At 39.0% G+C, this 15671-nt stretch overlaps 1 protein-coding gene across 7 annotated transcripts in view; it reads right to left on the reverse strand.

Moving 5' to 3' along the window:
• The window catches only part of STRN (striatin), an 89721-nt gene that overhangs the window by 12185 nt on the left and 61865 nt on the right, over positions 1-15671 (reverse strand). For 3 of the 7 annotated variants that reach the window (XM_042848426.2, XM_005296255.5, XM_065590532.1), the window contains 4 exons: positions 13304-13414; positions 10864-10950; positions 10151-10294; positions 726-862 (listed from right to left, as the gene is read on the reverse strand). In XM_042848426.2, coding sequence (XP_042704360.2) covers positions 726-862; positions 10151-10294; positions 10864-10950; positions 13304-13414 — 479 coding nt within the window. The remainder of the gene's footprint in view (positions 1-725; positions 863-10150; positions 10295-10863; positions 10951-13303; positions 13415-15671) is intronic. The other 4 variants (XM_005296256.5, XM_065590533.1, XM_042848425.2 and 1 more) reach the window with 3 other exon arrangements.

Consider the following 15671-nt stretch of genomic DNA (forward strand, 5'->3'; position numbering starts at 1 on the left):
GAACACAGGGACAGATGGTTAAAACAAATAATAGCTGAAATACACTTTCCTAGAAAGTAAAAGATTTTAAAGACGTGAAAAATCTGACATCTGGCTCCAAATCAGCAGTTGTGAGATTCATTAACAGGCTATACAGAAGAAACAAAGGAGGGAATCGTGGATCTTAGAATCTTAGCGAGGAGCTATATGTGCACAGTGCTATCACCTATTAAGCCTATTTGACTTTCAATAGTTCTAAGGTCTGTGGCATGGCACACAGACTCCAAGGGTATGTCTTACACTGCAATTAAACACGTGCAGCAGGCCCAAGTCGGGCTCACGGAGCTCTAAAATTGCAGTGTAGACATCCAGGCTCAGACAACTATATTGTAATTTTATACCCCTGCAGCCTGCCCAAGTCAGCTGACACAGGCAAGCCACAGGTGTTTTATTGCAGTGTAGACGTACCCCAAGAGTGGGGATCTGAGGAGCAATTACGATACATGAAGAACAGCTATTTTGAGTTAAGACAGCAGAAGACCCTTAAAAGGTCATTGTTAACTTTTTTCTCTTTTAATAAAGAGAATTATCCATCATTTTGCAAACAATGGATATTTTGCAAACACTTTTCTTTATTCTACATGTTGCACATTGGGGTTCCTCCTGTAGTCTGTACCCATCACTGAGATCTTCACACACATATAGATGGCAGAACCTCAAATGGCTTATTTTAAACTACCACTTACATCGTAAGTCAGTGAATCTGCCTCATTGGCAACTGTAAGGCCTGCCAATTCTCCAAGACCGAGCTCACTTTCAAGGGCTTCATCTGCTCCCATAATGAATGACTTCCCTGATGTAGGAGGGAACGTTAAAGCTTCCACTGCAAGAAAAAGAAAAACATGCAAAAAGTCATAGCTCTATACATACAATTCTGTGGGTTTTCATGTAAAAATACCTGTTCGTTTTCCCTGTAAAATATTATATATTAAATTATCTCAATTAGTAACCAAGGACAAAAGAGCAATAGCCATTCACGCATGCGGAAAAGACACATATTCCAAAAAGATATTCAAGGCACTTTCCAGTAAACGGAGGTCTTTGAATATGTTGCTTTCACAGATCCACACCCTTGGAGTCCATATGTCTCAGGACTGCTAAAAGCAATTGTTTATGTCCCTTTTAGCTCTTTCTAATGCCAAAGTAATAAAGAGGTGCACAGCCACTTCCTCAGTTTTGTACAGAATACACAGACGCTCCAAAGAAGTAGGGAAGGGAAGAATGGAAACGGGGATTGGTTGAGGCGACACATTCGGAGAACTTCAGGTATTAAAAACCTAGGTTTTTCCTTCTAGATACTGCTTCCACAGCTATCTTGGAAATTATAGCTATACATACCCAGAGGAGCACTGGGTATTTAAAAAGGGAGTGTTGAAGCACTCTCTCATAAGGAGCATCTGACCTAGCCTTTCAACTGACAGCAATGTTAGGTAAAAATAAAAACTGAGAAGTCTTCAAATTTCAGAGGTGATTATGTGTTGTAGATACGATAGAAATGGTATCATAACTGGTGGAATTAGCCTTCAGGTCACATGATATTCATCGTTGAGTTAACAGGAATGAAAACAGAACAATGAAATTTGGATACCATCTATACCTTAACTAATTTCCCTGTGGAGCTCACACCAAAAAATTTCAAGGAGCCTAGATGACTTATGGAAATTCTAGCCTATGCATCACATTCAACTTGAAGTATACAGCTACTCCAGGAGAACTGAAGTTTAGAAAAGAAAACTAGCAAGGAGAGGGACCAGATGCAATCAAAAATTAGACATCACTTTTGCCACAAATCTTCAATTTCTTCATTGCTCTTGAATTTCCAAAGTTGTGGCTCATACTTGATTATTATTATATTTTATAATTTGCAACAAATTTGCAGCCTTTCCTGGAAGATGCAAACTTGACTAGTCATTCATGCTTCTGCTGTCTTCAGGTTAGGCTGTTGCTGTGCCCTCTTGAGGACTAGCTGGAATCTTCATCTACAGTGCACTAAGTTGCAGCCTATTGCTTACTAAAATGGGTCAGCGAGAGCTAATTATGCCTATACTCAGTTAACTCCACTGGCTTCCCATTTGTTTCCAGATGTAATTCAATATATTGATTCTAATTTACTGCAAAAACCCATATGTAGCTTGGAAATAGCTGCCTTAATGTTTTCAGCACTGCAACTGTTGATTAGATACTTTTGCTACCAGTGTCAAGTTAGACGTTTTAGGGATTTAATGTAGGATGCTTTCAGTGGAAGGTCACTGCCACTGTATCTTGCTCTTTCAGGTGTGTCACCAGAACCTGACTGCAAAGATCTTCGGAGTGTGGGATGAGATGCATCTTTATGATAAAGCATTTGCTCAACTATGACAATCACTGGGTTATGACTGGAATGGTATTGTTAAATAGATACACTTTTAAAACACTTCTCAAATGTTAACACATTACAAAGGTACAAAGAATGGATATTTGTGTTGTCCATTGTGGGTAGTTTAGATGCTACATTTAATCTTTGTAATGCTAAAGTGACAGGCATACAAAAGGAGATGTTACTTACCCTGTACAGTAACTGGAATTCTTCAAGGTATTTGTTGGGTGTTACACTTAGGTGCACATGAACTCCATGCACCTTTGATCAGAGGCTTTTGATAGCAGTGTGCCCATTTGGTCCACACATGCATCCTAGCGTATTCATGCCCCAGACTGAGGGTATGCAGGAAGTGTCAGATGAACTGCCCTCAGTTCCTTCTCTACTACAAAGTCCTATAACACAAAGATTCTGAGGCAGAGAGGAAGAAGGCAGGTAGTGAAGCACCATAGGGTCAAACATCTTGAACTCCAGTTACCATAGAGGGTAAATAACCTTTCCTTCTCTGTCAGGTAACGTCCCTATGCTCCACTCCAGGTGACTTCTCAGCAGTACTTTCTAAAGGAGGTGGGTGCTTTGGAGTGTAGTCTAACATAGTTTGCAGAACTGCAGTCCCCAAGGCAGCATCTGCCCTAGAGGCGAGTACTAAGGCATAGTGTTCTGACAAGGTGTAGATGAAAGTCCACAGCAGCTTTGCATATTTCACCAATGGATACATTATTAAACAGGCCTATGGAAGTAGACTGAGATCTGGTGGAATGGGCTACAACCCTAAAAGGAGGTTTAGCATTAGCAGCCTCATAGCAGAAGATGATACAATTGGAAACCCACTTAGAGAGTCTTTAGGAAGAAAGAGGGGCTCCTTTAATTCTGTCCACGAAAGACAGAAACAGCCTGGGAGAGACTCTGAAGGGTTTAGTCCTTTCCAAATAAAAAGCCAATACCCTCCTGATGTCTAAGGTGCATAAGGTGCATCCTAAACCTCATCCCTAGTCATATGAGGTTTAGGATGAAACACTGGCAGCCGATGACCTGACTGATATTAAAGTCTGAGGTTACATTGGGTAAAAAAGGGAAATGTGACCAAAGACATACCTTTTCTTTATAGAAAACTGTGTAGAAAGGGACCAACCATTAAGGCACCAAGCTCACCAATTCTCCTAGTGGAGGTGATGGCCACTAAAAATACAGTCTTCACAGACAAGTGTAGAAGGACACACTTAGCTAGTGACTCAAAATGGAGGCTTCACCAGAAAGTTGAGGGCCAAATTCAAGTCCTATATAGGAGTGGGTTCTTTGACATGTGGAAGGAGTTAGCCAACCCTCTGAAGAATCTGGAAGTGATGGGGTGAGCAAACACTGAAAGCCAATCAACAGGGCAATGGAAAGCTGTGTTAGCTGCTAACAGAACTCAGAGGGAGGCATGAATTCTTCAAACTCGACAGGTAATCTAAGACATCCAAAAGGGAAGACTCAGCAGGGGATACAACAATGGTGGAATCTCTTTCATTTCTGCAGGTAAGTTTTTCCAGTTGATGCTTTTCTGCTATTCAACAAAACCTCTTGTACCTCTCTTGAACAGGAGACCTCTACCCCAGAGAACCATCTAGAAACCAAGCCTTGAGCTACTGCGTGTTCAAACTGAGATCAGTTCTTGAGTCAGCATGTCAGGAATGGTTGGAAGCTGTAGTGAGATGTGAGGTGAATCAGGCAAGGAAACCATATTTGCCTTGGCCAAATCACTGCAATTAGGATGACTTTAGCTCTGTCCTGACTGATTTTGTTTAGTACTCTGAGGAGCAGCAGTGGTGGTGGATAGGTACAGAGGAGATTCCTTGACCAGAAGATGAGGAAGGCATCTCCCTGAGATTGATGGTCTCTAGACCCCTCTTGATCCGAACATCCGACACCCTCTGCTGAGGACACTGGTGAAGAGGTCTGTTTCTGGAAAACCCCAGGTGAGGAATATATGCTCAAGAATTAGGTATTTGATTCCCACTTCTAGTCCTAGCAGAAGTGTCTGCTTGAGCCATTGGATATAGTGTTCTAAAGATTCAGTAAGTATGAGGCTGAGAAGAGAATCCGACACGCTATGTGCCACTTCTACCATTTTACTGCTTCTGCACAAAGGGAAGGGAAACTTGCTCCTCCTTGACAATTTATATAATGCACGCTGGTTCTGTTGTCTGTCAATAGATTAGCCCTTGATCATGGGAAGGAAACGTTTGCAGGCAAATCTAACTGATCTGAGTTCCAGGAGGTTACTATGGAAAGCGGACTCTTGGGCAATCCATTTGCCTTGAATGGTATGTGTTTGAAGATATTATACCGCCGACTGCCACCCTATGAGAAATGCACTGTACAATGGTGGCAGTCGTAGGGAGGTAGAATGAAGGGAATGCCAACACAGACACTGTCCAGGTCTTTCCACCAACTGTAGAACCTGATGAGGAATCAACAGTAATTTGTTCAGACTGTGCTTGTTGGAGGTGTAACCAGTTCTCAACCATCCTTGAGAGCAGTGTAGGTACAATCTGGCATGAAGTGTGAAAAATGTGCAGGCTACCATATGATCTAGGAGCTGCAGACAAATTGTGGCTCTTTGCAGATTTACCTGAACCTGCAAGATCAAATTTGATAGTGTCAAAACCTGTCAGTTGGTGGGTAAACTCTGGATATTTCTGGCATGTTAGGTTGCTCCTTATAAACTCTATTCACTGAACTGGTCTCAATGTGGACTGGTCTTTTTTGGGCTCAAGTCCTAGCTGGTTGTATAGGGTCATAGCTTTCCTCGCTGTGGAAAGAACTTTGTTGTATGAATGGCCCTTGAGAAGCCAATCATCAAGATAGCAGAAATCAATTATTCCTGATTGTTGTAGTTGAGTGGCTTCTCAAGGGCCTTCATAAAGACTCTGGGGGCAGTAGAGAGCCTGAATGGGAGAATGTGATATTGGAAGTGCTCCTGGCTGACCACGAAGGCCAAGGACTGCAGACCCATCCCCCAGATCTAGAGATGGTATTTACAGCTATGAGTGTCCCCATTCTGTGTTTTGATGAAAATGTTCAACCACCTGAAATCTAAGATGCGTCTCCATACACTCTTATTTTTGGGAACCAGAAATTACTTGGAATAGAACTCCTTTCCCTCTGTGTTTGGCAGGAACTGGAACTGTGGACTACTATATGGAGAAGGAATAGGACTTCCTGTTTCAGCAGATGAGTCCCTGAAAAAGGATGAGGAAGGAGGGTGGGGTGGGGGAATGGAGGTGAAATGGATGGAATAACCTCATGTTACAACCTCCAAAATCCATTCTGTCAGAAGTAATCTTCTCCTATGAAAATCACAAATGGGAGAGACGATCCCCAAATAATGGAAGAGAGCAAAACCTTTGGCCAAAACGTCAACATTCACACTTAGATGAGGAAGGCTGAGTAGTGTTTGTTCTTGTGGTGGAGGACGGTTCTCTCTTGTGGAAATTAGGTTTCTTCTTAGGTGGTTCCAAAAGCCTGTGATAAGCAAGGAATTGGGCTCAGTGGGATCTGTGCACCATCTATGACCTGCTGAATCTCTTATTTGCAAGCACGTAGATACTGAGGGAGCGGAGAGTAGCCCTCGAATCCCTGCAAGAGTCCACTGGTGAACTCACTAAAGAGCTTGAACCTCACAGTGTTTTTCCTAGGGAGCCCTGAGGATTGTAGCCAGAAGTCATGGCACATGACCGTTGTTGTAGAAACAGAGTGGGCTGCCATGTCAGCCACATCTAGAGTAACAAAGTCCTGGCTAATAAATGACCTTCCACAATGATCACCTGAAATCGCTCTCATTGTTCCTGAGGCAGATGATCAATAAAAACTAAATTTCTCATAGTGGGTGTAGTTATATTTTGTAATCAGCGCTTGATAATTGGCAATTTTAAATTGTAACAAAGCAAAGGACCACCTTTTTTGGCCAAAAAGATCTAGGTCCTTAGAATGTGGAATAGCCTTTGAATGGTGTTGTCTACTTTGTTCTTTCACCGCATCCAGCACCAGGGAATTGAGGGCTAGGTGCGTGAACAAAAACTTGGAATCTTTAGCAGGAACATAGTTTTTTCTTTTTTCTGTCCTCTTACAAGTTGGAGGTATGGGAGCTGGGGTTTGCCAAATTGTTTTAGCAGGTTCAAGCAGGGCTTTGTTTGTAGGTAAGACTACTCGACCAGAAGTGGCAATATATAGAACATCCAAGAGTTTGTTCTGGGTCTCCTGAACGTCCTCTGTGGGGATTCTGGAGGGAGTCAGGAATTCTCTTTGTGAGCACTTGGAAGTGCTTAAAATCATCCACATGTGATGGAGGTGGCAGCATTAATGCCTCATTAGGAAGAAATGTTAGTCTGCAGAGTAGACGGTGACAGATGAGGCCCTGGTACCAAGAGTCTTTCCATATCCGTCAGTAGAGGGGATTCCAGTTCATCCAAGACAAACAAGTCCCTGGAAAATCTAAACTCCTGTGGTACCAGGTGAAAGTGTGCAGAACTCTGATGATGCTCTGTGGATGACTTTGGCTTTGCAAACTGATCAATCAGTGCTATCAATGTCGACTTGGATACTGCAGGCAACTTGGAAGCAGGGGACTTATAAGTTCCTGAAGCCTTAGCTGAGGGACCCTCGGTATCAGGAGATCTTGGGAGCCTCAGTGGTATCCTTTCTGGGATGCGAGATCTCCAAAGCAGTGGGTCTCTGTGGTGACCTTGGTTTCCTGGCACCATCTTCTTTTTGAGGTGATCTGGAGCTCCTCTTTCTGGAAGTCTTGGTGTCATCCTCTGTGGTTCTCTCCCCAGTGAGTGAGTGGGCTGCAGAGGTTGACGGGGGGCCGTGCAAACAGGGAGACCGCTATACCTGGCAGAAGAGGGGGTATCTGGGCCTGGATCTGAGGCAAGGTGAAGGGAGCGCACCATTGTGAGAAGCCTAAACTTAATCTCCGTGTTTTTTCTAGGCCTACTCTTAAACCCTGAACAACTTTTACACTTAGATGGGAAATGGATGTCCTCTAAGCTGCAGACACAGTGACAGTGACCATCAATAACTGGGACAGAATCCCAGCAAGTGAGACAATGTTTAAATCCAGAGGATTTAGGCTTAACACAAAGATAACATCCTTCAAAGAAGGAAAGCATGCACCCACTCACCCATTCCCCACGGTGGGAGGGGGAGAAATGAGCAGTCTCAAAGAAGTTTACAAACATACAAACAAACCTTATACAACTGGTAAAAAGTAAAAAGGGGGGCTAAAGTAAGCTCTAAACAATAAAGTAAAAACTAGAAGCTATTCCCTACGAAAAAGGTAACTATGACATAGGCATCACAAAATGCTTCATCTCAGGCCTAGGCAGCTGAGAAGAAACTGAAGGCTGTTCATATACCCTCAGTATGGGGAATGACAGCTAGTGCTCATGGGTGGATTGCAAGGCACTGCTACCAAAAGTCTCTAATCAAAGGCACATGGGGCATGTGCACCTGAAATTGAGCACCCATAGGACATAAAAAATAAGTTACTAGAGAAAATTCACCAAATAACTAGAGTTCTGAAAGAAAATGAAACATAGAAAACCAATGTCTGAACAGCACTTCATGACTGAAAGTTCTATTGATAGGCAGAAGAAAATATGAACTAAAGGAATAGGAGGGCACCATACACTCCTGGTATTCAGACATGTCTGCATATATTCTGCCATCCACCCAATACTAATAGCCTTTGATGTTTGAGTGACATGTAGACTAAGAATGGGAAGCTGTGGAGGAAATGTCTTCAAGACCCACCACCTTTTAGAACAGGGGTTCTCAAACCGGGGGTCGGGACCCCCCTCAGGGGGTTGCGAGGTTATTCTGGTGGGGGGGGGGTTGCTAGCTGTCAGCCTCCACCCGAAACCCGCTTTTCCTCCAGAATTTATAATGGTGTTAACTATATAAAAAGTGTTTTTAATTTATAAGGAGGTGTTGCACTCGAGGCTTGCTATGTGAAAGGGGTCACCAGTACAAAAGTTTGAGAACCACTGTTCTAGAATCTAAGCTTGAATTAAAAAAAAAAGTTTCTAACCCTTTTTGATGTTAGATCTTTCTAATGCAGAAAACATGCTAACATCCTTCTGAGTATGCAGACATGCAGATTATTCCTACTGACTACATGTAACTTCTGCCCAATTTATCTTTATACCTTCTTCAGCTCTGACCTCATCTTACTCCTCTCCTGTCCATCCAGAATGTGGAAAGATCATCTTTCATGTGTTCTTCTCACCATTCATGTATTTCTCTGAATCTCCCTATGGCTTTCTCTTTTCTACCTTTTTCTAGTCAGATTCAAGCTTTTGGTACTCTGCTTGAAAACTGCATAAATTTAACTCTACCCACATTTCTGCTTTTTAATCATGAACATCTCTTCTTCTTTGCTCTACTAAGGAACTGATGCATTACCAGTTTCCTTTCTCTCACTTGCATTCCTAACTTATTTAATACTTCCTTATATGTAATTTTTTTTAAATGAATGTTAAACAACTTTAAATCACTAATGAAAAATGAAGTGACACTGATGAGTTTTGGTTTTGCCTTTTTCATAAACTAGTCAGATGCTCTCAATTACAAAATATATATTTTGAAAGAAAGTGAATGTGGAAAGCTCTCATCATGTTTTTTGCCACCAGTGAGGCACTTGTGCGATGATAGGAAATGCTCAGCACACACACACACACGCACACACACACAAATAATTCTGCTACATTTCAAATTGCTGCTAAGTTACCATTTTTCTTTTAAAAACATCTCTCTAAGCATGTGGGAGGTTGAACTATTGTGCTCTGCAGTAGTTAACCCATATGGAACTCTTTTTCATCTTCATTTGTTTTGTAATTTTGTCAATCTAATTTCTTACTATTTCAGGAAGAGATATGGATTATTAGCAAAAATCATGTTTTGCTCATTTTTCTAATCATATTTAGCAATCTTTTGGGCATAAATCACAGCATGCCTCATATAACACATCAGAAAAGGCGCTTTTATGCTTATTTTATTATTCTGTATATCACTAAAATAATTGAAATACTGAAGCTAAAACACTGCAATTAATAATTTATAGGTGTAGTGTTTGTGAAGGTAAGTGTTATATTCCGAATCAGAGACTGTGCACAGCATATTAGGACTTTCCACCCCGATCCTAATTCACTGAGAATTTTAGATACAGACACCACTATAACATTTAAGAAATGGGCAACCAACCTGAGCAAAAATTGCAGTCTGTCCTTCCTCTATGATTCTGGACTCAGTCACTATGTGTTTCCATGTTAGACACACCTTTTAATTTAGCTGCAGAGTTTATTCCTTATCACTGTACTCAAATATTATAAAATGCTACACATCTTCTGTACAATCATACATGGGCAAAGGATAGTTTTGTGGTTAAGGCCTGGGAGATCTGTGTTCTATACCTGACTCTGCCAGTTTTCTAGGGTGAACATGGGCAAATGACTTACGGCCTGACATGAAGCTCACTGCAGTCTTTGCACTGACCTCAAAAAATTTCAGCTCAGGACTTTAAATCTCTCTCTGAATTTCCCCGGGTGATGGAGGAAGGGGATAATGCTTATCTACCTCAGGGGTATGATGAGGCTACATTAATATCTGTAAAACGCTTTAAAAATATAAGATATAAAATGTTAGGTAATAATAATAATTATAAATATACAAACATATACACATTTATATAAACATATAAAGACAAATACTTGCCTTCATCTGTCCTGTTTATCTCATGTTCAATGAGCCTTGAGCTACTCGGCCTAGAAGGTGATGCAACAGATGGCTGTAATGAAGGTAGATCATCAACATCTCTCAAGTTTGCAAGCATGTCTTGCAGCTTTGACCTGTTGGGCCCTAACCGGGAAAAACAAAAGTGAAATGGCTTATGTAAACGTAATTCACAGCAATGCTATTTATCACATCAAATATGTTACAGCAAGACAAGCAACAATGGATCCTATCTTTGATAAGACATTTCCTAATAAACATCAGTAATGAGCGCCTACTTCCAGCAGTAACTAACCTTTCAGCATGAAATGAACATTTTGAAAAAGAAAGTGATGGAAGCAACTGAGAATTTTTTCCCCCACTTTTATGAACTCACACTGCTATTTGCATGAAAAAGTTAAATACCTTCAATTGACTCATTGCAACAAAATGATCGGTCAAACAAAATATTTTATTGCTTTCCAAGAACAATTGCAAACATTTGTGAATTATTTTAAAAATCTGTGCAGATGCTTTGTGCAGTATATTCTTTAAATAATTTGTGAATATTTTACAATTATTTGTGCAGTGGTGTATATTTGTGATGCTATATAATCTACACAATTGTTATATTAAAAATATAAATCAAACTGGATTCGCTGGCTTACTTCCTGAAGCTACATGTGGTGAAGACCCATGCCCTTCTTGACACTTACCTGTGCTTTGCGCCATCATTTTCCCACATCCCTGTTTTGACTGTTTTATATAGGATTGAGGCTGAAACATATCTTCGGTAGTTTTTCCTGTTATAAGTTTAATTAAGAATGGGAAAATATCTTACCCATAGTCCATTATGGTTTTTCCTAAACCAGTAAATAATACAGCTATTTTTAAGTAGCTTTAACACAGAGGTGTATTCTAATAGATGTATGATCTTATTACGCTACTTCACAGGAATTTTTACTACAGCCTTGCAAAATCATTATAAATGTATTAGCCCAGTTACAAGTTCTATTTTTCCCACCTGTACCATAATGATAATGAAGAAACTAAATAGTATTTTAGTTGTCTATTACAAAACATTACTTGAGTCAGGCAAAGAGTGAATAGGATTTTGCAAGATTGTTTTAATACAGTATCTGATTTTATAGAAAAACAACAACATTTTACTGAACAGTTTTATCTCTGAATACTCATCTATGATGAGATTAATATTATAAAACAGACTCCATACATCTCAATATTAAGGTGTTTAATCTCCCTCCCCCCCATTTCTTTCCTCACTCCTTTCTTCTCTATGATCATGAATGGGTGATAAATAACAGGTGCGACTCCTCCCGATTTTTCTGCACTGATGCCCTTCCAACGATGGTTTGTCCATGGAAAGATACTTAATTTCTGTAATTCTTGGTCTCCCCCAGATCAAACCTCCATCCAAAAACATGTTACTGCACATGTAACTACAATACCCTCGTGAAGTAGTGCAAGGTGCCAAATTGCAGTCTTGCATCAGGCACTTTGCTCATTAAACATATAAAACAAAGTTCCAATGATAGCTGTGCCTAAATTAATCATTAATTACTATAGTTTGATAATCAGGATCTACAAACCCAATAGCTGATTGAGAAATGTACTCATTTCTATTTATTTCTTAATTTCAATGTTTCTAGCAAGTTAGCTCATTAAAACTTTGGCCCTGGCACTGTCTACTATATACATGTACTATGACATTGTACATGTAGACAAGAAGTTATTAAAATAATTTTCTGTGTATTCCTATTGTATGAGAATCTCTATTTTAATTACGAAGAAATTCAGAATTTATTTGGTAAAACAATAACTTTTTGTGGGGGAAGCTCAACTTCTTGCTATGCTTGCATTTTTTCAGGTACCTCAATGGCACCTCAAATAACCACAATCAAAGAACACAGAATTCTTTCAAACGTCATTCATATCAGCATAGGAATCTAAAGTACATATTGATTTGCTTAGAGAAAGTAATAATGTAGGTTTAACTGCTACGTGCTATATTTGATGCTATGATCTCAAAGCTAATATTTACTGACCTGCAACCAATCACATTTAGAATTTACTAAATGCAGAAAGTAACAAAATGAAGCAACCTTGAAACAATAATGTAGAGGACACGGCATCTTTTTTGTAGGATTTTGTAAACATGCTGGAAGTGACAGTTCCCTTAAAATGAATAAGCATCTTCCCACAAAGGGAGGAGTAATGAAACATATCCTTCACATTTTCCCCTGAATTAGGTGCATTATTTTTCAATTTCAATTATTCTCACAAGAGTTCTCAACACAGCTTTATGTTTGAAATAGTTATGATTTCCATATTAAACATTTAACTTGACTCTGAAAGGTGTATAATACTTATTTTATTTAACAACACAGGTTTCACATAATGATTTCTGTTTCAGGAAATGTAACAGAGAAAGGTATGATGAACAGGGCTAGAAATTGTATTTCAGATACCTATCACAGCTGTTTGCTCGGAATCCAAATAACACCTATGACAAATATAAATTCCACAGGTAAAATGGTAGTTGATAAATAAGAATTGACTTAGAGGATGTCAGTAAGATTTATTTTCCATTTCGAGCCCTGCATAAGGAATTATGAGGACAGCATGACTTGCATGTTGTGAATATTAAGTACAAGCAGGGGTAGAAATTAACTTGTTTCTCCCTCTGTCACCTAACAGATACTAAAGAGTTGTTTGTTTTATTTACCAAACTCCAAAACAGGTCTTAAAAAACTGGCATGTTTTTAACTAAGAGTGTTCTGACATTTTCTCAGTTGAAATATACAGTTAAATAAAGTATCAAAACAATGCATTTAAATTTCATATGTCTATATATCACCACTGATTGCTACATAGTCCATGTCCAGCATAATCACTTTGAATATATCCAACACTAAACTGGTAAAAGTTATATCCCAGTCAGCATCTTCCTACTTTCTCAGGCAACTGGACTGACTATCATTAATTTCAACCCCTGAGCACTGGTGAACAGGAAAGCAGTCAGGAGTGGCAAAGTAAAAGAGTAAGTAGTTTTAGGAAAACATTGAAAGAAAGATAGAATTAGGGGTGTGAAAGAGGTGGGATTTATGATTTTAAGGTGCAATGTTTTCCACTTACTCTTCACCCCCTTTTTTCCCTTGCGCTCCTTTTTGTATTGTTCCTTGAGTTTGGTTATTACTCCCTGGTCCACATTCCAGGCTTCAGGCATGAGACACTGGTCTTCCTTTTCTAAATAAAGTAAAACAAATGAAACATCCTTTTTCAATAATATGTCACTAAATAGTTTTCACTGAAGGAGGTAGCAGCTGTTGTCAATCTTATTTATACCTTGTATTTAAAATACACAAATAGCACCGTGGTTGCAAATTCCGTGAGACTGCATTCTCACCCCTATTTTCACTTGCTCAGAATTTCTTAAAAAATCATTTTGTGATGAAATTTCAAATGCTTATCTCTGAACCCAATAAGTGATTGTTCATAGACCAGTGTTTTTTGTTGTTATTTTTTGTTTTGTTTTTCCTCTTCTAACAAGCAGGTAATACTTTTACTGCTTTAATTATTTGTCCAGAAAAATAATTATATCCACAAATACACATGACATAACTAATCTAACCTAGCACTTACAGCATGGGTGCAGCATGTCTAGAGTTTACTTAGTCATACCCTATAATTTATACAAAAAAAGTATGTTTAAATTAAAGGGGTTTTTGTAACAGTTTACTTTACATTTCACCAGGGATTTACAAATAATTTGAGACATTAAAAGTGCATTCAATTTAACAAGAGACTGGAAAAATTTGAGATATATCAGTCAGACAAAGGAAGCAGCACGTCTAGTGTCGGAAGCCTGCATTTTATACCTAAACTCATCTGAACTTCTGCCATACCTGCAGTTAAGTCACTGATTCTCAGTTTCCCCTATTGTACAACAGGGAAAATAACACTTACCCACATTTGTAAACTTTTTTAAGATCCTCCAATGAAAGGTAATATGTAGGTACAAATATTAAAGACATTTACACAGCATACCAGAAGGCTGTATTTAGGCAGCTTACTATAACATACAACTCAGAGCTGAATAATACCATTTATCATGTATGTATTTTTACATTAAAACTGTGGGTTTTCTTTAAAAAAATGTATTAATTTAAGGCTTATTTTCCTCATTCAAATTTATCATGTTTCATTAATATTTAATATAAAGTTTATTCCTTAAGCCTTATACTGGTAAAGTGTTTCTTCCTTTTAAAAACATTAAAAAGTGGTGAATTATTCTCGTGATGGTTCAGAACAGATCATTTGGCTATGATTGGTCTGTCATTTAAAGGGCTTTTCAGGGACTAATGTGCATGTTCAAAACCCATATGAAAATTATTTTCTTGTGTACACAGTGATAACTTATCTAGTTTCAAAAATCTAACATTTAAATGAATAAAAAACACTCAAGACCTTTCATGCTATGATTCAATCAATAAGTTTATGCCCATCTTAGTACAAAACTGTGGAAAGCAGGATTTCCAACTGAATGCAGACCACCTCATCTACAGCTATAATAGAACACAAAACTGTATTTCCTCAAAGATCTAGATTCAACTAACAAAAGTCAAACTACTCAAAAGTTAAGTGGCATTTTTTTTCTCAGTTAGTGTGAAATGAAAGAAGCACACCCCAAAGTTAGAAATTCAATCTCAGATTTTGCCAGTTAAAACAAACTATTAAAAAGGTTTGCCCATGTAGCATTTTCTGTTTTAATGTTTTTATTAAGCATATTACCTAATTGATGGCCATTATAGTTTATGGTGTATTATTAAAATATTAGAAGCATGACAAATAAAAAACCAGTGAGGCCACTAACAGGGAAGTAATGTAAGGAATGATTTCTGAAAGAAAATAAATGGTTGCTCACTCCTTTGGAAAGCGTATTCTGTGTTCTGCAGACACCACTCCAGACTATTCAGAAGTGATGCTGATAGCTGTATTCAGCTCTCTTTGGCCAACAAAATGATAGGTACAATACGACATGAAGGTAAGCAATGTCTGAGGCTGATAATCTAAATCAGTGGTTCTCAACATTTCCAGACTACTGTACAGACATGCCAAACCCGTGAAAAAACGCAGAAATTGGGCTTGTTTCTGACTTAATTGGTTTGTGAGTTGCTTGTTGGCTAGTTTTTGGCTTGTAACGTGTTGCTTGTTTGGCTTGTAGCTTTTTTGGCTTGTAGCTTGTTGCTTTTTTTTGACCAGCTCCTGGCAAGCAGGGGAGAGAGTGTCAGGGGTGCACAGCAGGACCACCACAGTCCCAGACTGCATGCTGGGGGCGATCTAGTCACATAGAGTGTTGGAGTTCTTAGGGACTGGCTTGTTTTGGCCTTGCTTTGAAATGGGATTAGCTTGATTTTTGGCTTATTGTGAAATTTGGCGTGCTTATTTACCATGCGAAAGTTGGTAACTACTACTGTACCCCTTTCAAGAACCTGATTTGTCT

Source organism: Chrysemys picta, chromosome 3, assembly GCF_011386835.1.
Source record: "Chrysemys picta bellii isolate R12L10 chromosome 3, ASM1138683v2, whole genome shotgun sequence".
Lineage (NCBI taxonomy): Eukaryota > Metazoa > Chordata > Testudines > Emydidae > Chrysemys > Chrysemys picta.